The sequence below is a fragment of the Gossypium arboreum genome, chromosome 13 (assembly GCF_025698485.1).
Source record: "Gossypium arboreum isolate Shixiya-1 chromosome 13, ASM2569848v2, whole genome shotgun sequence".
NCBI lineage: Eukaryota > Viridiplantae > Streptophyta > Magnoliopsida > Malvales > Malvaceae > Gossypium > Gossypium arboreum.
In genome coordinates, this window is record NC_069082.1 from 121,839,642 (window position 1) to 121,864,403 (window position 24,762).

General features: G+C 34.3%; 5 protein-coding genes across 10 annotated transcripts; 2 read left to right on the top strand and 3 right to left on the bottom strand.

Moving 5' to 3' along the window:
* Window positions 1–1,568: 1,568 nt before the first annotated feature.
* Window positions 1,569–6,480, top strand: LOC108463972 (phytochrome A-like). Of its 2 annotated transcripts, XM_017764009.2 has the most exons (6): window positions 1,569–1,964; window positions 2,230–3,601; window positions 3,704–4,282; window positions 4,567–5,386; window positions 5,491–5,781; window positions 5,919–6,480. In XM_017764009.2, the coding sequence occupies exons 2-6, from the start codon at window positions 2,236–2,238 to the stop codon at window positions 6,127–6,129; spliced, it is 3,267 nt and encodes a 1,088-aa protein (XP_017619498.1). In that variant the 5' UTR covers window positions 1,569–1,964; window positions 2,230–2,235; the 3' UTR covers window positions 6,130–6,480. The 2 variants fall into 2 exon arrangements, with proteins under 2 accessions (XP_017619498.1, XP_017619497.1); XM_017764008.2 differs by having other exon boundaries at window positions 1,752–1,964; window positions 2,230–4,282.
* A 4,722-nt stretch (window positions 6,481–11,202) lies between these two features.
* LOC108463975 (sugar transporter ERD6-like 1) lies at window positions 11,203–12,815 on the top strand. The gene is made up of 6 exons (XM_017764013.2): window positions 11,203–11,289; window positions 11,418–11,590; window positions 11,822–11,884; window positions 12,109–12,197; window positions 12,310–12,369; window positions 12,466–12,815. The coding sequence occupies exons 1-4, from the start codon at window positions 11,256–11,258 to the stop codon at window positions 12,157–12,159; spliced, it is 321 nt and encodes a 106-aa protein (XP_017619502.1). The 5' UTR covers window positions 11,203–11,255; the 3' UTR covers window positions 12,160–12,197; window positions 12,310–12,369; window positions 12,466–12,815.
* A 154-nt stretch (window positions 12,816–12,969) lies between these two features.
* LOC108462178 (AP2/ERF and B3 domain-containing transcription factor At1g50680-like) lies at window positions 12,970–14,063 on the bottom strand. The gene has a single exon (XM_017762159.2). The coding sequence runs from the start codon at window positions 14,061–14,063 to the stop codon at window positions 13,017–13,019; it is 1,047 nt and encodes a 348-aa protein (XP_017617648.1). The 3' UTR covers window positions 12,970–13,016.
* Window positions 14,064–15,005: 942 nt separating this feature from the next.
* On the bottom strand, window positions 15,006–18,046 carry LOC108463974 (uncharacterized). Of its 5 annotated transcripts, none has more exons than XR_008277230.1 (10): window positions 17,696–18,046; window positions 17,344–17,423; window positions 17,154–17,214; window positions 16,723–16,780; window positions 16,548–16,605; window positions 16,253–16,325; window positions 15,868–15,978; window positions 15,560–15,749; window positions 15,392–15,465; window positions 15,006–15,254 (listed from the first exon to the last, which is right to left on the bottom strand). XR_008277230.1 is itself a non-coding variant. In XM_017764011.2 (8 exons), the coding sequence occupies exons 1-7, from the start codon at window positions 18,002–18,004 to the stop codon at window positions 15,886–15,888; spliced, it is 732 nt and encodes a 243-aa protein (XP_017619500.1). In that variant the 5' UTR covers window positions 18,005–18,046; the 3' UTR covers window positions 15,500–15,749; window positions 15,868–15,885. The 5 variants fall into 5 exon arrangements, 1 of the variants encoding a protein (XP_017619500.1); XR_008277229.1 differs by having other exon boundaries at window positions 15,006–15,281; XR_008277228.1 differs by having other exon boundaries at window positions 15,006–15,465; window positions 15,872–15,978.
* A 773-nt stretch (window positions 18,047–18,819) lies between these two features.
* Window positions 18,820–19,912, bottom strand: LOC108462179 (AP2/ERF and B3 domain-containing transcription factor At1g51120-like). Its single transcript, XM_017762160.2, has one exon. The coding sequence runs from the start codon at window positions 19,840–19,842 to the stop codon at window positions 18,820–18,822; it is 1,023 nt and encodes a 340-aa protein (XP_017617649.1). The 5' UTR covers window positions 19,843–19,912.
* Between the last annotated feature and the right edge of the window lie 4,850 nt (window positions 19,913–24,762).

The following is a 24,762-nucleotide window of genomic DNA, read 5'->3' on the forward strand; positions in this document are numbered from 1 at the left end:
AACCCTTCCGTGTGTAAATTAATTGCAGGAACGCCAACAACTAACCCTTGCGAACTAGAAGGGCCCAACTTGAACCAACGATCTCAACTGCGTGAGTTATTTAAATCCGATTGCTATTTTTCTTTACAAATCCAATTAACTACTTAATTGAACATGTCAATGTGTTCTTCGATAAACCGAATACAACAAATGATCGTCTCAATTTTTTCAATTGTACGCCTATCAATGCCGAATCAATAGATTTTTTTTAACTTGATATCAATATAATTTTATGAGACAATGATGTCTATATCCTTAATCGAAGAAATAAAAAATATCGATATTGAAGTTTTATATAGGATTTCAAATCTTACAATTTCGAAAATCAAATAAAAACTAACCTAAAACTAGATAAAATAATTCATACAATTAATAACAATCAAAAGTAAATATGAAAAGGATAAAATTTATTTGAAGCGGACAAAACCTTACAACCTTTTAAATGGAAGGAAGAGGAACTCCTTGTTATATAATATAAATTATTAATGTATAATTTGTTTTTGAGAGAATTAACATATTAAAATTTATCAAAAAAATATAAAATAACTTAAATGATTTAGGATAGAATTGTTCATGGGCCAGGCCGAGTTTGGATTAGGTCGAGCAAAATAATTAGGCCCATGTTTGACCTAAAAATGGATATAAAATTTTGCTCAAACTCGGTCTGAATAAAAATGCTAAAATCTGAGTCTGCTTGGCTTTTTGTATAAAAATTTTATATTATTTTTATATAAAATAAATTTTAAAAATACAATACATCAAATTCATTAAAAATATTAAAATAAATATTTCCCAACAAATAGAAAAAAAGTTAAAAAAATATATTTAAATAACACTAAGATAAATGGCTACTCAATATATTTAAAAATTAATTTTACCATGATAACATTAAATACCTCTAAAATAATAAAAAATAATAATAAAATAAGAGTTATATAATATCTAAATATAATAATAAAATGACGGCAAAATAATGAAAACAGTACAAAAATAGCAACAATTTCTTTTTTACAAATTAAGGGCTAGGCTCAGGGACTAAAAAAGCTTACTCAAAGCCCAGCTCACTTAGAAAATAAGTCTTAATTTTTTATTCAAACTTATTTTTTAAATTTATAATTTTATTAAAATTCTCTCGCTTTTCGAGCGTTACAGCCTCGTCTTGTAAAAGTCTAATTTAGGATATGAAAAAGGTATAGGGAATAAAGAGAAATTTACAAGACTTGTGAAGAATAGGAGAAACGTATGGGCCAAAATCTATTTATTACAAAGGTACGTGAATACCATAATGGGAAATGGGTACACGTAGATGAAACCAAATGGCAGGTCATGGGCTGTCTCTACTTTGCTAATCCAAAGAACTAAACCACCACCTTCTTTGCTGGCGAATCCAATGAAAGAGCAGAAGTCATTCAGACCAACTAGATTAACTAACATTACTTAATTATATGTAGACACCAGCGGTGGATTCTTTTATTTATTTATTCACCTCAATTATTTTATTGGGAAACAAGCAAGTGAGATCCAATATAGAAAGTAGATTTGTTACATTGAATGATGACAAAAACCCACTACCAAAGAGAGAAAGAAAGAATCGATTCAATTCAATAATAAGGAATAAACAAATGTGGAAAGCCAATGATCGGATTACTTTCAACTGTTATCCTTGTTTTGGTAAACCCATACCTTTGTTTCCCTTTATTTAATGTTATCATGGTGGTCCCTCCTGGTAATTTTCTACTAGTTTTTCAAGGCGGTTGTCGACTTCTTTTTTATAATATTTTCTTCTATAATGGGATTGGCCATGGATTCTGGATTTGGGGGAGATTCATTTCCATTTCCAAGCTGTTTTGGAAAACCTGCTCTTCTCCTCTTTCATCACAGATAGCAGTTTCCCTTTCCCTTTCCTCTGTTCTTATTGATAAAAGGTTAGTCCCTTTGTTAAATTTAATTAGAGTTGTTTTTGTTGATAAATTTGTTGTTAATTAATACTGTTCATGAAAATAACCACTGACAGATGCAACCATGTTAATACTTGTTCATCATGGACACAATCACATCCAGTTTATGTAACTTGATTGTTTTTGTAATTAGTTGAAGTTGGTTTTTTTGTACATGGCATCGGATTTTTTGTTTTTTTGCTTCCTCTGTTTCTATGCCATCGAATGGAACCTTGTTTTCATTGGGTGACAGGTGGAAATGTCATCATCAAGGCATAGCCATTCATCAAACAACCCAGGAAGATCCAGGCATGGTGCTCGGATTATTGCTCAAACCACTGTAGATGCAAAACTTCATGCAGATTTCGAGGAGTCAGGCAGCTCGTTTGATTATTCGAGTACAGTGCGTGTAATTGGAGATCAGCAACCAAGGTCGGACAATGTTACCACGGCGTATCTCCATAACATTCAGAAAGGCAAGTTTATCCAGCCCTTTGGGTGCTTGTTAGCTTTAGATGAGAAAACTTACAAGGTCATAGCATACAGTGAGAATGCCCCTGAGATGTTGACCATGGTTAGCCATGCTGTCCCAAGTGTTGGGGAACATCCGGTTCTCGGCATTGGAACCGACATAAGAACCATTTTCACCGCCCCTAGTTCATCTGCATTGCTAAAGGCCTTAGGAATTGGGGAGGTTTCTCTTTTGAATCCAATCTTGGTTCATTGCAAGACTTCTGGGAAACCCTTTTATGCGATAATCCATCGGGTAACTAGGGGCTTGATCATTGATTTTGAGCCTGTCAAGCCCTCTGAAGTTCCCATGACTGCAGCTGGAGCCTTGCAATCATACAAGCTTGCAGCAAAGGCGATCACACGGTTGCAGTCACTGCCTAGTGGGAGCATGGAAAGGCTTTGTGATACAATGGTGCAGGAGGTTTTTGAACTCACTGGTTATGACAGAGTGATGACATATAAATTCCATGATGATGATCATGGGGAAGTGGTATCTGAGATAACAAAGCCAGGTTTGGAGCCTTATTTAGGTTTGCATTATCCAGCCACTGATATTCCCCAAGCTGCTCGATTTTTGTTTATGAAGAATAAAGTCCGTATGATCGTTGATTGTCGAGCAAAACATGTGCAAGTATTTCAAGATGATAAGCTTCCTATGGACCTAACCTTGTGTGGTTCAACCCTGAGGGCTCCCCATAGCTGCCATTTACAGTACATGGAGAACATGAATTCCATTGCTTCTCTGGTTATGGCTGTCATCGTCAATGATGGAGATGAAGAAGGTGATGGGACTAACTCCGAGCAGCCACAACAAAAGAGAAAGAGATTATGGGGTCTGGTAGTATGCCATAACACCACTCCTAGGTTTGTTCCATTCCCCCTCAGGTATGCCTGTGAGTTTCTAGCTCAAGTTTTCGCTGTCCATGTCAATAAAGAGTTGGAGCTTGAAAGTCAAATCGTCGAGAAGAGCATCCTGCGAACACAGACCCTTTTGTGTGATATGCTTATGAGGGATGCACCAGTGGGGATTGTATCACAGAGTCCAAATATAATGGATTTGGTGAAATGTGATGGAGCTGCCTTATTATACAAGAACAAGATTTGGAAACTAGGTGCAACTCCAAGTGATTTCCAACTGAATGAGATAGCCTTGTGGCTTTCAGAATATCATATGGATTCCACTGGTCTGAGCACTGATAGCTTGTATGATGCAGGGTTTCCAGGGGCTCTGGCTCTTGGTGATGTAGTATGTGGAATGGCAGCGGTGAGGATAACCCCCAAAGACATGCTTTTCTGGTTTCGGTCCCCTACGGCAGCCGAAATTCGATGGGGTGGTGCAAAGCATGAACCTGGTGTGAAGGATGATGATCGAAAGATGCACCCGAGGTCATCATTCAAGGCTTTCCTTGAAGTTGTCAAGACAAGGAGTTTTCCATGGAAGGACTATGAAATGGATGCCATCCATTCTTTGCAGCTTATTCTAAGGAATGCGTTCAAAGACGTTGAGACTACGGATACAAACACCAATGCCATACATTCGAAGCTCGGTGACCTCAGACTAGAAGGGATGCAAGAGCTGGAGGCAGTGACAAGTGAGATGGTTCGTTTGATTGAAACGGCTACCGTGCCAATTCTGGCAGTTGATGTTGATGGCCTGGTTAATGGTTGGAATATGAAAATTGCAGAGTTGACTGGCCTTTCTGTTGATAATGCAATTGGAAAGCATTTACTCACACTTGTTGAAGATTCTTCATCTGAAACAGTCCAGAAAATGTTGTTCATGGCACTGCAGGGTATGTAATATTCCACTACTTCATAGCTTATTTAGCATTATCCACTCTATAACGCTCCTCAAACTCTTTAGTTTCCCTAAAGTATCAATGTCCAACACATAATCCAACATGGCACTGCAGGGTATGAAATATTCCACTACTTCATAGTTTATTTAGCATTATCTACTCTATAACGCTCCTCAAACTCTTTAGTTTCCCTAAAGTATCAATGTCCAACACATTTTCCAACATAGTTACGAGTGCTATTGCATATTATCTCACTAATATTACTTATTACTGACCAGGCAAAGAAGAGAAGAACATCCAGTTTGAGATCAAAACTCATGGGTCAAGGACTGAGGCTGGTCCCATTAGTTTAATTGTCAATGCTTGTGTAAACAGGGATCTCCAAGAAAGTGTTGTGGGGGTATGTTTTGTAGCACAAGATGTAACAGTTCAGAAGATTGTCATGGACAAATTCACCAAGATCGAAGGGGATTACAAAGCAATAGTACACAATCCAAACCCACTGATCCCTCCAATATTTGGCATGGATGAATTTGGGTGGTGTTCTGAGTGGAATCCGGCAATGACAAAGTTAACCGGTTGGAACCGAGATGAAGTGGTGGATAAAATGCTGTTGGGGGAGGTTTTCGGAACCAACACCGCATGCTGTCGTCTGAAGAACCAAGAATCCTTTGTCAACCTTAGTGTTGTTCTTAACAATGCAGTGACTGGTAATGAACCTGAGAAGGTTCCTTTCGGTTTCTTTGCTCGCAGTGGGAAGTATGTTGAATGCTTGTTATGCGTGAACAAGAAGTTGGACATGGAAGGTGGTGCTGTGAGTGGTGTGTTTTGTTTCTTGCAGCTTCCAAGCCATGAACTGCAACAAGCACTTCATATCCAGAAATTATCAGAACAAACCGCCATGAAAAGATTGAAAGCTTTAGCTTATTTGAAAACTCAGATACGTAACCCCCTGTCTGGAATTATATTTTCTAGGAAAATGATGGAAGACACAGAGTTGAGACCTGAACAAAAACGCCTTCTTCAAACTAGTTCCATGTGCCAGCGCCAGCTTAGCAAGATACTTGATGATTCAGACCTTAGCAGCATCATTGATGGGTGCTAAAACTTATCTTACTCCAAATCTTCATTTTTTCTTTTAACTATACGTGTTCAATGTCTGTATCATGACCTAACATTTCTGTTTTCTGAATTCCTAACAGTTACTTGGATCTTGAAATGATTGAATTCACCTTGAATGATGTACTGATTGCTTCTATCAGTCAAGTGATGATGAAGAGCACTGGGAAAGGCATCCGAATACTGAATGAGACAGCAGAAGAAGTCATGGAGGAGACCTTGTATGGAGATGGCGTTAGACTTCAACAAGTCTTAGCTGATTTCTTGTTGGTATCAGTTAATTTTGCACCAAAGGGAGGCCAACTTAGAGTTGTAGCTAGCGTAACCAAAGATCAACTAGGACGGTCCGTTCATCTTGCACGTTTGCACCTCAGGTACTGCATTCTTTGAACTATGTCCTATATTTATAGAATAAAATAAAAGAAGAGAATATGTCTGCACTCCAATTTAAGCACCTTGTTTCCTTTAGCCAGAAAGTAAAGGGATTCTATTTGTGTGTATATTGGGTCAGGATAACACATGTAGGAGGTGGAATACCTGAAGCATTGCTGAACCAAATGTTTGAAACTGATGGAGATGCAACAGAGGAAGGTATCAGTTTGCTAATCAGTCGAAAATTGGTGAAACTCATGAATGGTGATATCCAGTATTTAAGAGAAGCTGGCAGGTCTACTTTCATCATCACCATTGAACTTGCTGCAGCAAATATGTCCAGAAACTAACTGGTTTTGTATTGTTCAAAAAAGAAAGAAATTTGGAGCTTTTGACACTGTATCTGGTTCATGTTTTATTGAAAGCGTTGCAATTTAAGGGGAGAAAAAAGGGTCTGATCTTCCAAGGAATTCCAAGAAGGTCTGTGAAACTTATTGTTGATTGCTGACAGGCACACAATAGAATTTGTTTTCATACTGTTGGGGGTGTCAATTTGCATTTGAATGTGAGGTTCATATCCGATTTTCAAAGCATTTGAATTTGTTTTTAATCTGTAGCTTTATGTACCTGCAAATGCTTATGCTTCTTGAGCTTGAAACTGCTTTGAGAACTGTCAAATAGATCTAAAACATGATCCAAAACACCCATTTTCTTGTTTTTACTATTGTCTGGTTTTCACTTAAATGTATGTTTTATTTCTTCTCTGCAGTACCTGAAACAAAAAAGATAATTGAAGAAGATTTTCTTAGCATATAACTAAAATACCCTTTCAAAGTTAAAAGGGTTTTCAAACTGTGTAGGAGTGAATGAGTGAGAATGATATAGTATAATAGTGAAGATTTATTTGAGGATTAGATTGACAGAGTTTGTAAATATGAAGGATTAAATTTGTTGAATTATTTAAAATTTTAGAATTTAATAGAATGTGCATGTATTAAGAACTAAATATGTTATTATACCAATTAAAAAAAGATTATATCTATTATTTTTGTTAACAATTTAATGGACAGTGACCAAAACAAAATCAATAAAAATGTTAGTGATAAAATTGAAAATTTTGTTATTAGGTGACTAAAACAAAAACATACTAATAATTAACTGATTAATTATGCAATTGACCATTTTATAGTTTTAATAACTTTTAATAATTTTTAAAAGAATTTAAAAATATATTTATAAACGCATGTAACACAGTCAATAATGTGACAAATAACATTTAAGACACGATTAATTATCAATAGTTAAAGTTATCAATCTCACTTAAATGTATAATTTTTAAGTTAAGGTTTAAATTAGTAAAAAAATATGATAAGGGTTTAAATGATTATGCTAATTAATAATTATATTACATGATTATTAACTAAATATTCATCGATAAATTTATTATTGTATATTAAAAGAAGATATATTAATGAATAGTAAAAGTTTGACCTTAAACATCTAACATGTGTATTTTTTCTCAACTAAATTTTTGAGGAGTTGTGGTTAATGTGAAGACAACTTTGAAGACACATGGTTTCTTTTTTCTCACCTAGGGATCTTTATTTAATTTTTCCTTTCTTTTAGTTTTTGAATTTATATTTTTTGTGAAATCAATTTTAAATAGATAAAAAAGTCGACATTTGTTAATTTTATTGATGTAATATATACATGGATTGTCACGTGAATGCATGTCAGCGTTTAATTAATTTTTAAAATTTAAAATATTAATAAAACCTTTTATATAATTTTTATTTTTAAAAATATTTTTATATAAATTTTAATATTTTAAAATTTTGAAAATTAATTAAATAGTGAGATGTCAACAAATTTAAAAAAGTTAATATTTTTATTCATTTTAAAATAATTTGACACAAAACACAAATTTAAAAATTAAAATTAAAATTAAAATTAAATAAAACTATAATAATATAATTTTTTTTAAAAAATTGGAATCACAAATAAATTATTATGCCATTTGGACAACAGCATAACAAAGCTGCCCATGTCATGTCCCATGCATTCCATTTGGATTCTTGAGTGTCCCCACTCATTTCATCAAATTATAAATTTATAATGAATATTACTATTTATATTATTTTAATTATTTATTTATTAAGTATGGGTGGAATTTAGAAAAAATTCAAAATATATTTGACCTCAAATCAAACTTAATAATTATAATATACATGAATTCAAATCAATCATATCATTAATATTATTTATTTTGGTAATTAAATTTTTAATTTAATATTTGAGGTTTTTATTAGTTATATTTGATTTTAGTATTTAAATTTTCTTTTCTCAATTAATTATCATTTTTTTAGTTAAAATACACTCTCAAACATTCAAATGGTTTGATGCCACTGAAGCTAAAGTTCATAAATAAATACGTGACATTAATAACGTTCACCCTTCACCTGGTTCGATCTTCGGACTCGAATTATATGATACTATTTCTTTCACCGAAACAATTCACATTCAAAACTGAATAGAAATTCACTCAATCATCAATTCTTAAAATAGATGCATGCACCACACGTTCATCAAGTAAAATTGAAACACAATCGAGCTTACGAAAGTTCTAAATATGACCCAAACATGAATAAGGACCAAACTGTAAACTTTTTAAAGTTTTTATAAAGGTACCGGTACAGAAGGAAAAGTATAGATACTTTTTATGGTAGGTATCAATACTAAAACAATGTATCGATACCATTTTGGCATTCTGCCAATTTCAAAATTTGAAAACGAACCAATATTATCGATACCTTTAAAAAGTATCTTTCCTTAGAAAAATAATTATCTATACTAAATTGACATTCTGTTTGTTTTAAAATACTGTTCATTTGGTAAAGTATCGGTACTTTAACTATAAGTATTGATACTTGCTGTCTAATGACAAAAAATGAACCATTTAAATACTTTTTCATGCGCAAACCAACTACCAATTCGAATTGTACTTCAAACAAACATCAAACTTGCATAAAAACTAATTCAAACTATATAAGATTACTACAAATCATTCATCCTTCAAACCACAATTCAAACATGTGAATTTCAATATTCTAATTGGCATCCCAACAAAATACTAACCTAAACAACTTAGCCCTTATTCAACCTTGCAATTCATCATGTTAAACCATGACATTTCTATGCCAATTCAAACATATCAATCTCATCACTTTAGCACAAACATTCCATATTCAAAATTAACCGTTCAAATACTTGTAATATAACTTATCACCATGCCATTATGCAGCTTTATACATCTAGCTTACAACCATTCAAACCACATAGCATTTAAGGTTCAAAATCATAGATATTCAAGATAAACACAAATTCATTATGAATCCTTATATACATGCCACATAACTGAGTTTAGGATGAATGAAAAACTACTGAAATGAAGGATTGTAGTGTGAGTTCTGAAGTGATTCGGTCACCTCGTTCCGCAAAATATAACTCCAAATAGAGAAAATACAACAGAGTAAGCATTACATATGCTTAGTAAGTTCATAAGAGATAAAATAGTAAACTCACCTCAACTCGTAACTAACATAATGAATTAACTAATAATATGACTTTCCTATCATCACATTTCATATCAATAAGGTGAGTTCGTCAATTACAATCTTATAATGTTTCAATATGTACAATACATTTTTGTTCAGTGTCATTATATCAAAATCATCGAACATATATGTCATTTCATCATTCCAATCACATATAGACATTTTCATATACGATACATATTATCAATCAGATACTTTCCGTTTTACGCTAACCATTTAGCTCGATGAACTGCAATAAACATATATGGATACGCGAGTAACGACCAAAAACACACCTGATTGTTCTCTCGAGCGATAACATCAAAACACACCTAAACACCGAAGTGCTAAGCCCATAGGCATTATATGTCATAAGACATTACATCCCTCCAGAACACAACAAGATTCCGTAGAGACAATCAGTAATAGTGATCTTCGTAGAGACAAAACTCGATAATGTGCAACAAATGTTGGATTCCAATTTAAATAGTGAATTCTCCATACATCAATATTATCTCATATCGTATCTCGTACAACGTGCAATTAACCCTATTGGCATGCCAATTGTATCATATTCTATCCAAAGTTCATCTGGGCACATTTAACACATTAGTTCATTTCTTTACAATTCAGTCAATATCTTACCTTTTGTACCATTTTATAACCAATTCAAAATACAATAACAAGATATAATATTTAATAATTTAAACACATCTAATACATTTACAAATGTAACTACACCATATGAACTTACTAGAAAAAAACAATAATGAGTGAAGTGTCAAGAATTAACCCGTGATTTTCTCTTTTTCTCGATTATCTACTAGTTGATTCAAATTTTGATCTATACGGTAATTCATTTCAATTTATTAGTTTCATTTACCTTATAACAACTTATTTATGCATATTCCAATTCAATTTTGTTTTATAAAATTTTACATTTTAAATTAACTCTAAAAATCTTACCATGCAAGGATGAAATGTTGAAGCTCCAAACCCTTCTCTTTTCTCTTAGTTTCGATGTAGACAAAGAAAGAAAAAAGGTAAAATGGATGAAGACCTTTTCATCTTTTGTTAACTAATTTATTGTTTTTACTTTAATATTTTAATATTATTTATTCATAAACCATTACTTAATCGTCCACCATACTTATAGGTGGTATTATTGCTATTTTAACTCTTGATTATTTAATATTTTAGTCCTTAAGAAGTTAAAATTCATAGCATTTATTTTTTTATCATTTTACTATTTAATCATTGTACTTTAATTACTAACGGTTCAATAAAATTATTGGGTCAAAATTAATATAACATTGTAATACACTCATAAATGTTAATAAATAATATTTACTGAATTGATCATAAGAAAATATAATTTAAACTGTCATTTTAGCACCACTAAAAATGAGTTGTTATAAATAAATATCGAGTGCAATGACATTGCAGTCTTAAGAAGAGAATAGGTTTAAACCTTAAGGACAACATTATTGAGATAACCAATCATGAACTTATGAATTGTAAAACAAACATAAAGAGTAACTAAAAATATTTTTATAATAATATAGTGACAAAATCCCATTGTTATTTTCTTTTATTATTGTTGCAATTATTATAACTAATAAATTAAGGGTGAAGCTAAAATTTTTTTGAGAGGTCAAAATTAAATTGTATATTTCTTGTAATAGTAAAAATACAGTTTCACCATTATAACAGTTTATATCTTTACAATTTTTAAATGATTAAATCAAAATTTTATTATTTTTAGAAGGCCAAAATACAATTTTAAAATTTTATCAATTATAAAACGGCTAAATGCAAAATTTTCCATTTTGGGGCGGCGCCCCTGCTAGCGCCCCCTGGCCTGGCCCCTGCAACAAATATCCATGAATTTTATCATAAACATCAACAGTACTGAAGGTAAAGCCTGAAAGTCTTCAGAGTTTTGTCGGTTGGATTCATTAATGTCTTCATAGCATATGCGAAAGTGTTTGTCCACTTTGGCTCCAAGTTCTGACCCAGTTTTTTCTTCACTCTGAATCATCAAGGAAACAAGAAAATGGTGGAAGAAGGCACAGATGAGGGGCCGACAAATGAACCATTGATTGTCAGTAGCTACAATGGCGATGGCTTAACATCAAGAAAGTCCTCTCCCATAACACCCTCTCTTGTTCTTGGCGTCACTGTCGCAGCCAATGCTTCTTTTACTTGTGGCTACTCTGTAAGTAGATTTGAACTTTCATCTGGGTTTTCTGTCTACGTTATGATTTAACTTTAGGGTTTTAATTTTTGCAAATAATCTGAAAACAGGAAAAATTATTTTATGAACTCTCCTTACACCTCTATAGTACTGCACTTTTTGTAAAATAATAAATAAATTTTGTTTTGTTTCAATCTTTAAGGCCATATTAATGATGAATGGCTACACATGTTTTACATGATTGCTTTGCAGGGTAGATATTCAGCACCAGCAGAGTCTGGAATCATAGATGAGTTGGGTCTCACTGTGGCTGAGGTAAAACATTCTTGATATCTCAGAAAGGGATCAGTTTCAACTTGCAGAAACACTTACTTTCAAAACATAGTCAGATATGGAAATGAGAGTATTGATCCTTCAAATTCATGAAAGAACTTCGAAACCCTGTTTTGGGATGAGGTTAACGTCAGTTTTTCTAAGTTTCTAACGCTTATTTGCCTAACCCAACAATTCTCACCCTTTTTTCCCCATTATTGGTGCAGTGCTCAGTCTTTGGATCCATAATAACAATAGAGGAATGGCAGGTGCAATAGTTAGTGAGAAAATATCAGATTTCTTTGGTCATAAAATTGTGAGTTATCTGAATAAATATAACAACAATACATGAGCTTCTTCTATTTGACTTCATTAAAGCTTTATCAAGTCCTCAGTTAATGCTTTTCTTGGTTGGTTTCATGAGTTAGACATTCTGGATATTGAACATATTCTACATCATGGGATGGCTGGCTATAGTGTTTGCTCAGGTATTGTATTCTCTCTTTTTTTCCTTTTATTCCAAATCCTCATTGGCTCACTTGCTCTTGCACCTTAATCCTAATTGTTGCATTGGTTTTCAATAGGAAGCTTGGTCATTGTATGTTGGAAGGCTTTCACTGGGATTTGGGACCGCAGTTTTTAATTATGTGGTAACTTCTATAAGGCTTCTTCTCTCTACTTGATGCAGTTCAGTAATGTGATCAATAACAATGTCGGATTTAATGGTCGCTAGGGACCTGTTTATATAGCAGATATAACTCCAAAGAATCTTAGGGGAGGATTTTCATCATTAGTTCCGGTAAATTTATAGTACTATAGGGATTTGAGTTTCATAATTTATGGTGTAAAATGGCCTACAATTGTTGCAGAGGTTGTAATGAAAAACATAACGTCCAAAGGAAAACAAGTAGATTTAACGTCCAAAGGAAAACAAGTAGATTTGCTTATTAAGACACATTGATCAATTCATAGATTGATATCATTCTTACGAATGACAAAAATTCATCCTAAAAACAAAATATCCATAATAAAAAAAAACTGCTAATAATATGAAAAAAGGGTCAAAAGTCAACATTACTGCAACGTTAATTTCAGCTAACAATCCTGTTAGTTAAGAAGAGCATGGATTTCAGCTTCAGTTAATTTGCATACCAAAGAGTTTGAAACCCTCGGTCTTGTCGTCTTGTTTCTGCTTCGCTGCCGCCATTGATCCTTGCTCTTCTTGGACATGTTTTTCATCACCAATGGGGTAATAATGTCCCAACCGAAGCTGCAAATCAACTTCTATTCCAACATGAACGGTGTTTACCGCCATGAACGTGCCACCGTTCCCGGATTTGTTGGCATCAATCATGCAGAACCTTCGGACTTCGTTCTCCTTCCGGCATTCACATATGAAGAACGAAACCACATCGTTGGCCTTCAACTCTTTTTCCTTCAGAAACCGGTTCCAGCCCCTGGTGAAAACAAAGCTTTGGCTGCTATTCCAATAGCAATAACGAAACTTCCATATCCTCATAAACTTGTCGTAGAAAACCAACTCAACATCGTTTGTTTTGCGATCGCCAATATCTGCATTCTCCTTTTCAGTCCAGGAAACCGGCGGAAAATATTTGACAGCATATTTTCTGGGGATGACAAGCCTATTCAACTTACCAACATCACTTGGTGTTAGCTCCTTTTGGAACAATTGTTTGCAAATTAGCCCTTCATTGCTATTAGTCCCCATTGAGTTGAGAGCAATGTTGGGTTTTATACTTCTAGAGCGAGCCTTAATAAAATCCATGAACTTGTATTGGTAAGAACCGTCTCTTATCATGCTAAGGGCAGCTTCTGCACTGTAATGGCTCAGAAACTTGGGCTCCTCAATTGTGATTTCGTTCCATGGAAAGTTCCGATGAGTGTCTCCGGGGCGGAACTTGATCGCTGCACTATCGTAGGCCACAGCTGCATCTATTTCAGTTTTGAAAGTCCCTAGCCAAATTCGGGTATGATTAGTGTATAATTGAGCTCCCCATTGTCCATTTTTCTGTCGCATTACGCCTTTGAATTGCGACGAATTGCCTTTACCGCCGCACCTTCGGCGTTTGCTTGCTTGATGAGTGGTGCTAATCGAATCTGAAACATCCGAATTTGTATTTGCTCCACCACTTGATATCACACTCGGTATCTCTTCTTCCATAATATCTAACAAAATAATCCAAAAAAAAAAAATTTTAAAGGACTGATTTGAACTTCGAATCTATTTTATGTCATATCTTAAAAGTGATAATATGAATCAATTAAATTAAGTTTCGAGTTCAATTATACATCTAAATCCGAACTGCTCCCCAAATATTCAATCTAACAAATTCGAATCTCAAACTTATTCCGTATACCAATAAAATAAAATCAGAAACAATCACAGTAGAAAAATTTATGATTCTGTACTTGTAACTGAAACTAGTATGCAAGAAAGTAAATAAAAGTAAAAAAAAGAAACCTGGTACCTTGTTGCTTAAGCAAGAGAATTGAAACCAAGAGTTGATTGTCTCTAAAAATCAAACAAGTTGTGCTATAAGAAAACTATGATAAACCTTACTGATTACTTTATATGTGGTTCGGGAAATTGCTTGGAAAGTAAGAAACATGTTGGAGAAAAGGAAAGAAAATAAGTACAGAGAAAAATCTGCTGATTTAATTAAAATTGCTGACAAAGTTTATAGATTTTGCTTTGGTAAGTCTATAATCCATATTTTGAGAGGGGATTCAGATTTGATTTAATTTTCACCATGTTTTTAGTAGGTTAATTAATAAGCCACGAATTTCAGTACAAGATAAAAATATGACTAAATTATCTAAAAATGTCGAAAGTAAAAAAAAAAAAAAAGAACCAAATTAGGCCGTTTTATTCTTCATCATTAAATCTATAGTAAATAGCAATTATTATTTTTCCAGATATTTCCAGTGAATATAAAGGGTTCAGCTGGAAGCCTTTGCAATCTGGTGAAGTGGTTTTGTTCTTGGGTTGTTTCTTATGCCTTCAACTTTCTACTTCAACTTCAGTGGAGCTCTGCTGGTGAAGTTCAATGCCTCTTCTTCTTCTTATTAAATGATACAAATGCATGAATGAATGTGTCTAAAATTTATTACCACCAACTATGTTAATTGGGACTTTTATTCCCTTGAAGTACGCTCCAAACATGATCCGACACTCATCCAAATCCGAATAATGTAGAACACAATATATAACAATAACTTAATCACGATTATGACGTATATGGAATTCTTCCACCGGAGTTATCATTCTAAAACCATTTATCATTGCACTATTACAGGAACATTCTTCATATTTTCAACAATTTCTGGGGTAGAAATCATGTTCATCGCAAAGCTGGTGCCAAAGACCAAGGGGCGAACACTAGAAGAAATTCAAGCATCCATTACTCGACATTTAGAATAAACTGACAATATAATCATGTCGGGATATTGATTTTCATAGGTTCAGAGACTTGTTTCAGTATTGATCACCTTATGCTTTGTTCTTGACCTTATTTCAGCTTCAATTTACCATAATGTTTCTTTTTTTGGTATTTTTCATGAATCTGCAAAAATTAAGATATGTGGGTCATTTAAAACTTGAAATAAAAACCAATTAGTTATTAACAAATCTTATTTTAACTTTTGAGCCATCATAACTGTGCTTATTCGTGATCAAATGTATAAACAAATAAAAGGGATTAATTATATTCCATCAAAACTTTCTGCTGTTGTAAACTTCTGGAATTGTCCAATGAAGTTCTCCAGTGATTGTTTCCAAGATGTCTCGTCAACCCAATGTGCAATAAGGTTAACATTGAGAAGATCATAGGGCCAACAAATGTAAAGCCTGCATCAATAGCTATTCGGTTCAATTACATGAAGAAACAAATGAATCAGGTATGTCAACTGAACCAGAAAAGGACCAAAAAGGGTTAATGAATCCCTGTTATATGACTCAAACAAACCTGCCTTTATGCCATGGACTACAGAACTGTCAATGAGATTGCTGCAGATCGAAGCTTCACTCCATCATCATCCCACTTCGATTGTGGAGCAGTTGTACCAGCAATGATGGCCTGTATCATAAGCTATTCCATTAGATATACAACACGAGAATGATAAAATGTAAAATCTATAGCATCAAAATCTCTACTGGAAGTTGTGCTCTTGAAAGTTAGGTTGAAAAGTCTAAAATAAATACGAGATACGCCGATGCAAGGACAAAAACAGTCAGTCTTAAGCTTACTGCTTCACGCATGCCTTTGTGACAATATACAATGTTTGTGTACCTTTTGACAAGAGGACAACTATTGAATCACATGAACAATCAAAGAGTATTTGTTAACACACCTTTCCACCATTAACGGTGGCCATTATCGCGATGTGCTGCTCATCTCTTCCAAATTCATAGAAATAGTAAGTCCTGACATGAATTGAGCACTTTAGCAACATAAATTTGTAACTTTATAGCTATTGCAACATACATGAATGATGGTTTTTTGTCATCTAAGGTGCAAACCGCTACATTCAGTAATTCTCTTGATCATTTTTACATACCGAAAAAGGAACAGATTAGCATCTTTTCACCTAATTTGAATTGATTATCAGTTGTTCATAATAGTTTGAGAAAGGTTGAATAACTTACTTGAAACCTTCATCTTCCTTTATCTTTATGGTTCTGGCATTATAAAGTGTTGCTCCACCTGCCATTGAACCATTACAAGAATCGAAGAGCAATAGTAAAGATGACACAAATCGACAAAAAAGCTATTATGGAAACCTAAATCAATGTCTTGACAAAGATTTTAATCATGGCCAACCTGGTACAAAGATTTTAGCTGCGTCCTTTATGGAACCTAAATCTGTAATCTCTTGGGCCTGCTCCAGTTAAAAAAGATCGTATAATTGTCTGGTAAGCTGATAGGAAAGTATTTAAAAGCGATGAAACGGATGAATGCAATAAGATCGGATAACACGGCAAAAGATTACATAGTGTAACTAATAAGTTCAAAATGGATATGTAACCAACAGGTATACGAGGAAACTCTTAAATGACTGGTGAAACTATACTGGTGCATTAGTGATGATCTATATTTTCTACAAGATATGATTCAATACCATTTTGAACTATCTACCCCATGCATTAATCATAGGCAAAAATGGCAGAAATCCTATCATTACAATCTACAGCATCTGACATATGCCCTTAGAGCTAATCTATAGGCCTAATAAGAAACTTCCTGATACAAACCTCTAGGAAGGTGATTTTGAGTTGATTGGTCGGGCGAATGACAACGCTCAAAACCTCGGATCTGTAGATATATACCAAAATGACAGATATCAGGTACAAGTTGAGAATATGAGAAGCTTCATAGCACTAAAACTTTCTATGCATGCTTCATCTGTAAACTGGTCTTAAACATCAAATATAATGCAAATACCCATCGGTTGAAGCAAATCGTGCCGCAAAAGGCCTCGGCTTTGCCTTGTCCCCATACAGGGAAGCTCCAGCATTGAAATCCTACGGACATTGAGCAATTGACTAAGTTATTAAATTAGATTCTACCATATGTTCTGAAATTGAGGGGAGAAAAACATAAACCAGACAAGTAAAAGAACACTGTCATTCCCTTGATTCATATTGGGAATTCTCCGATTGGAAGTTAGAATTGGAAATTGATTATAAATGTATTTAGGGACGAATATGTGCATTAAACAATCTATATAGAGGAAGTTAAAATTTGCAGCAGAACACATTGGTCAAAGAGAAGAATATGTGAGATATGTATGTACCTCAGGCTCCATGATGTCTTCAAACTCAGGAGGAACCCTGATGGCAAAACCATCACCATAGAACTGGAACCAAGCTTTGGTGTTTGCGATGTTCAAAGCCGACGGTTTGGAAGGATTAGAAGGTTGAGCTAAACATTGTGGAACTGGGTTTTGTTGTGCCCCAAAAATGATGGAGAAGGAAGTAGTTGTATTAATGATAAGCTGTCTCTTGGTAATAACAGCGTTCGAAAGTGGAGTGCTAAGAGAGTTGAGTTTGGGGTTTAAAGGAGAGGTTGGAGGGTGTAGGGAGGAGGAGAGAAGAAGGGCCATGAGCCTGAGAGAGAGGGAAGATACAATTCATGGCTGTTACTAAAGCCAGATAATTTGTGGTTGTCACTTAATTTATTAGTTACAGGAGGGCATTGTAGTCATTTAGCCAAACATTGAAAATAAAGTGAAGTCTTACATAAGCTTTTTGGGATGATAGGTATAGTCATAAAAAATCATGAATAGACCAAGATACCCTTCTATCTTCCATGGCTGAGAGACCTTATCCTCCAGGAAAAACAACATGATCAGCCAAACCAAAACAGGACCAAATCCAGAGCAGTCCAACATTTTAAACTCAACAGATACCAGAAACAGTTGTCGCTCTTTTAGTATTTGAACTCAACCTTTATGTAAAACTCAATACGCATATAACATGGGCAAAAACCATTGATGGGCACGGAAGAGAAGTAGAATGAAGCAATATACAGCAGTGCTAAACGGCTAGTTGCTGCCGTTGATGGACTCCCAGATTCTGGGAAATTTGTTTTTAATACAATCAAAATAATTTAAATAGACATGGAAATAAGAAAATAAAAATAATAATTAATTTGAGTTTTAGCTCGATTGGTATAAGTTTCGTAAATGGTTCGCAAAGTTATAATAAAAAACATAACCTCCAAAGAAAAACAGGTGGATTTGTTTTTTTAAGACACATTGATCAATTGATAGTTCAATATCATTCTTACGGATGATAAAACTTCATCCTAAAACCAAAATATCCATAATTTAAAAAAAAAAAAAAGAAGTTAAAGTCACCATTGCTGCAATATTAATTTCAGCTAACAATTCTGATAGTTAAAAGAAAAGCATGGTTTTCAGCTTCTGCTAATTTGCATACCAAAGAGTTTGAAACCCTCAGTCTTGTCATCTTGTTTCGGCTTCACTGCCGCCGTTGATCCTTGCGCTTCTTGGACAAGGTAACAATGTCCCAACCTTAGTTGCAAATCAACTTCTATTCCAACATGAACGTTGTTTGCCGCCACGAACGTGCCACCGTTCCCTGATTTGTTGGCATCAATCATGCAGAACCTTCGGTCTTCGTTCTCCTTCCGATATTCGCATACGAAGAACGAAACCACATCATTGGCTTTCAACTCTTTTTCCTTCAGAAACCGGTTCCAGCCCCTGGTGAAAACAAAGCTTTGGCTGCTATTCCAATAGCAATAACGAAACTTCCATATCCCCATAAACTTGTCGTAGAAAATTAACTCGACATCGTTCGTTTTGCGATGGCCAACATCGACATTCTCCATTTCGGTACCAGAAACCGGCGGAAAATATTTGACAGCATATTTTTTGGGGATGACAAGCCTATTCAGTTTACCAACATCACTTGGTGTTAGCTCCTTTTGGAACAGTAGTTTGCAAATTAGCCCTTCATTGCTATAAGTCCCCACTAAGTTGAGTTTTGTATTTCTAGAGTGAGCCTTAATAAAATCCATAAACTTGTATTGGTAAGAACCGTCTCTTATCATGCTAAGGACAGCTTCTCCACTGTAATGGCTCAGAAACGTGGGTTCCTCAATCGTGATTTCGTTCCACGGAAAGTTCCGATGAGTGTCTCCGGTGCAAAACTTGATCGCTGCGCTATCGTAGGCCATGGCCGCATCTATTTCGGATTTGAAAGTCCCTAGCCAAATTCGGGTATGATTAGTGTATAATTGAGCACCCCATTGTCCGTTTTTCTGTCGCATTACGCCTTTGTATTGCGACGAATTACCTTTACCTCCACACCTTTGGCGCTTGTTTGCTTGATGAGTGGTGCTAGTAGAATCTGAAACATCCGAATTTATATTCGCTTCACCACTTAAAATCACACTTGACATCTCTGCTTCCATAATCTCAAACAAAATAAACTGAAAACAAAGCAATGGACTGTCCTCAAAATCAATCAAGATGTTGTGTCTGTCTCTCAAAATCAAACCCATTAGTTACTTTATATGTAGTTTCGGCAAACTGCTTGAAATTTAAGAAAGATATTCTACAAAAGGAAAGAAAATATGTATATGAGAAAAATCTGCTCTTTTAATTAAAATTCTAAACCTTTTAGCTTTTCTAACTTTATTTTTAGCAACGATATTATCCATATTTTCAGACAAAAGATTGAAAAATCACGTTCCCAACGATATAAGCCCTTAGATTTCATGTGCGCCATGGTGATACGTAATATTTTTTTTTTCACTTTTTGAATAAGGAATCTTTATTTAATTAAAGAAAGAAATGCGAAATTAATGGACATTAAACGTATTAGGAGTTTGGTGGATGTCTATAATATCCAGGACGCAAAATTTTAAGCTACATTTTTAGGTGTATATTTGGTTTGGACCGTCTAAATTTGGTGTAGATTAAATATGTTAAATTTGATTCTTATTCGATTGGTCTATATTAAAATTTTTAGATTATTTTATATAAAAATAAATTTTAAAAATATAATAAATTAAATATATTAAAATATTAAAATAAATATTTTCAATAAATTAAAACACATTAAAAAAAGTTTAAATAACACTAAGATAGTTACAACTTAGCAAACAAACGTCTCTAACATAATAGCAAAATTAACAATAAAATAAAAATTATACAATATCCAAGTAATAACAACAAAATAGTAGTAATATAATAGCAAAATGATAGCAAAACAGTAGCAAAACAACAAAAAATAGCCGATTCGAGTCAAGTCAAACCCGGGTCAAAAAATCCTACCCGAGGCCTGTCTCATTTAGCAAAAGAGTCTTATATTTTGTTCAATTCCATTTTTCAAGCCTATATTTTTATCTAAACCTTCTTATTTTTTGGACGGTCCTTCAGACAGATGGTTCAGGGTTAGGGTGTTCACTATCCTAAGTGTGGCCTAAGTTCGAGTCACACTAGTCGCGTTGCTGTTAGAGCTTTTCCCTCCACTTGTAATTCACTGAGATATATGGATATATCCATTTCATGTCAAAACAGATCTTTTATTTTTATTTGTTTATCGCTTTCTTTAAGATTAGTTTCTTTTATTTCAGGAGTTCTTTTTAGAATAGAAAGATTATCCTTGTCTTTGTTTGTCTCAGGTTAAAAAAAAATTACGATAATTCGTCCCCTCCTACGGATTAGGCGACATTTTTCACAAATTTTACAAACGGAAGCCTTTATTTTCATAGTTGTTATTCCTTAAATTTTTCCGAATTCGCTTATTGGAAAAAAATAAGTTTCTTGAAATTTGAATTGGATCCCCTTAAAAGAAATCTGAAAGTTAAAAAAAATACCTAATCGTTCGAATCCTTGTTGCGAAGTCTATAAATTATACAGCCCCCTGGTTGAATCACAAGCACTTAAATTGTAGCAATTATTTTGTAATATTAAATTACTTGGGGATGCACATATTCGTATGTATTATTTAAAATATTATAAATTAATTTATAGTTTTGAATAAGTTTTATTATTAATGTTATAAATAAAATTAAATCTTTCCTACTTTTTAATAGATTTTGTAAATAAATATTTAATCGATAATATATAAATAGAGTGATCATGGTTTGGCGGCTGACCCTACCAAGGCCCCTTGAAAAATGGGAGGTTTGGGTAAAATATAGGCCGAAAAATGGGCTTGGGCAAAAAACGAGGCCCGTTTAAAAAGCGGGCCGAGCCTCGGTAAGAGTTTTTGGCCCGGCCCGCCCGGCCAGCCCGGCCCAATTATATATTAATATATATTTTTTATTTTAATTATTTTAAATTTTAATATAACTATTTTTATTATATTGTTAATTTGTGTATTGTTTTAAGAATTGTTTTAGTATTATTTTTATTTGTTTTAATATTTATTTTTATGTTTTTAAATATATTTGATTTATTATATTTTTAAATTTTTTATTTAATGAAATAAGAAAAAAATTAATATGGGCCGGGCGGGCGGGCTCGGGCTTAGTAATTTCATTTCGGGCGGGCTTGGGCAAAATTTTAGGCCCATATTTCGGGCGGGCGGGCCGAGCCTAGTAGACGGGCCTAAAATTTTATTTGGGCCCGGCCCGAACCCAGCCCGGCCCCGCCCATGATCACCTCTATATATAAAATTATTTACATATACGATTTCCTAAAGTAAACATACATTAAAAATACATAAACATCATTATAAATTATTTAAAATATTTTTTTACAATGTTCGTATTTGTCTTTCGTTAATATCATTGTCTCCTTGTTAAGGTGAATGGTCATTAGAGTAGGATGGAGAAATTAATGAAAAAAATAGTTGTCCAATATTACTCCATATTATATTCTAGTTTTGATAAACCTATATTTTGATTGGCTGATAAATGGTAGTCAATTTTGTTCCAGAACGGGTCATATCAGTTGGAATGATTTGTTTAAAATAATAAACTTTGAGTTTCATTTCTATGCAAATCGTAGTCGGTATTGGTCCTACCGATGCATATCCATTAATTTAGCTTGTAACGGTTGAAATAAGGTGTACCGATAAATATCCAAAAATAATTTTAAAATATATTTAAAATTTTTATTATTTATTTGTATTAAATATTTAATTAATTTTTAAAAATTACTTTACATTTGTTGAATTATGGGTAATTATATGTATAATATGGGATGACATTATTGTTGAATTCATAGAATAATTTTTTGCTTGTTTATATTAAGTTTGTTTAATAAAGAATTATACTTGTGAAATTTATTAAATAATATTCTATACAAGATCTCGAAATATATGTTGATTTAGAATTCTCAATCACGTATAACAAAGAAAGTAGCAATGGAGAACACAGAGTGCGAAGGCAGCGATGAGGGTGATTTGGTGAATCGCTCAACAAAGAAAGTACGAATTCGAGGAACAGAGGAAGATCGAGACATTGTAATGGATACAATGTCAGTCACTGAAAAGGTCCTTGCATGGAAAGACCGTCTGGTAGGTACAGGACCCCAAGCTGATGAGAAAACAACAGCTTTGGACAGGTTGGATGGAGAAGAAGATTTCGAACTATCAGAAGAGGATGTTGAGAGCTTGTTGGTCAACGGTACTCCTTCGATTAATTTTTTGAACTCGTAAACCAAATCCTTATCAAACATGTGGAGCACACAATAGCAATCAAACTCTTGGGAAGAAGTATAGGGTACTCTGCACTTTAGAACAAGGTTTTTTTCACTCGGGAAATTGTCTTAACCATTTCGTTTAATGGATGTGGAGAATGATTATTTTTTGGCTAAATTTAAGAACTTAGAGGATTATGAGAGGGTTTTGTGTCATTATCTTGGGTTGCGTTTGGGCAGTACTTAACAGTACAACCGTAGACTATGGATTTTAATCTAGCTTAGCTGTATCCAAGCACGATTATCGCATGGATCTGACTTTCCGGGTTACCTAGACATATGTATAAGTGGAAAATCTTGCAAGCAATAGGGGGATGATCAGGAAAGTTGTAAAACTGGATTTCAATACAGATAACGACATTAGGGGGAGATTTGCAAGAATGGTAGTGTTCGTAAATTTATATAGGGCTTTTATCTATCAGGTTTTAGTAAACAAGTCATCCAGCGAATCGAGTATAAATACTTACCAACCGTTTGCTTATTGTGCAACCACTATAGGCATGAAAGAGATTTGCCTTAGGGGAGCAATATGACCAAAGAAGTCTGTGAAGGTATTTTAGGGAACAGGAGAGAATAGAGGAAAAATATAGGTTTGAATACAGAAGAGGCATCGCCGAATCCAAACACCTATGGCCATTGGATGCTAGTCGAGAAGAGGGGCAGGTGCACTATGAAAACATGAATGAGGGGCAACGGTGAGACTCAAGCAGGAACGACAGACAGTTCTAGGTTCTAGGTTTTGGAAAACCTAATTAGAGAAGGAAGTTCTTAGGATCCAGCGGTTGGGTCTGAAATGGACTTGGGCCAAGGGAGTTTCAGGCCTTGAAGTGTTAAGCCTAGGAAGGGATGAAAGCCCTTTCCGCATAGGCCAAAATCAGCGACAAAAAGTTGGGTCAAGCCTAGCCAACCAAGCCTTGAACCATTTTTGGGTCACTAACAAGTCTGGCCTGAAGACAAACGAAGCCTAAATAAGAAAAAGACTTTCGACTTTGGATAAAGGGAAGATAGTAGGTACAAAACCCTAAAGATTAGACCAGCACTAGCCTACAGAACAAGGCTGAAAAATAAAGGGATAGGCCAAGGCAAGCTTGGTGATGGATCTTGTCTGATTAAGTTAGCCCGATCTACCAAAGACCCTTCAATGTTACCCATATTAGAGAACATGGGTAACATTGAAGGGTCTTTGGTAGATCGAGCTAACTTAATCAGACAAGGCCCAAAGGAGGCAATAACTAGAGATTTGGAAAAGGGAGACTCAAACTTGGCTCGTAATGGTAAGAAGACCGGAGGCATGTGGCCCTCATGCAAATCCGTGGACCTTGAGAAGAAATCACAGGAAATTTCAACCATCATCGATCAGTTGATGAGCATAGGGAACATGGGGGAGTAGCGAAGCGAAGAACCGAGAGAAGGGTGCTCCGACAACGGTGTTTTGAGGGTCATTGCGTACCCTAACAATCTACCAAATACGGGGGGATTTGCAAGAAATCTTGGGGACTTCGATGATACGTATTCTTGACACTGCAAAGTATTCGGTGGTTCTTTTTAAAGAAAACATTCAACCTAGAACTAGGGTTACCACGCACAAAAGTAGAACAAGAATGAACAGGCACCTAATGGAATTTTCTTTGGTGCGAGGTGGTGTGAAGACTAATGGTAGCCGAAAGGGAAGAAAGCTA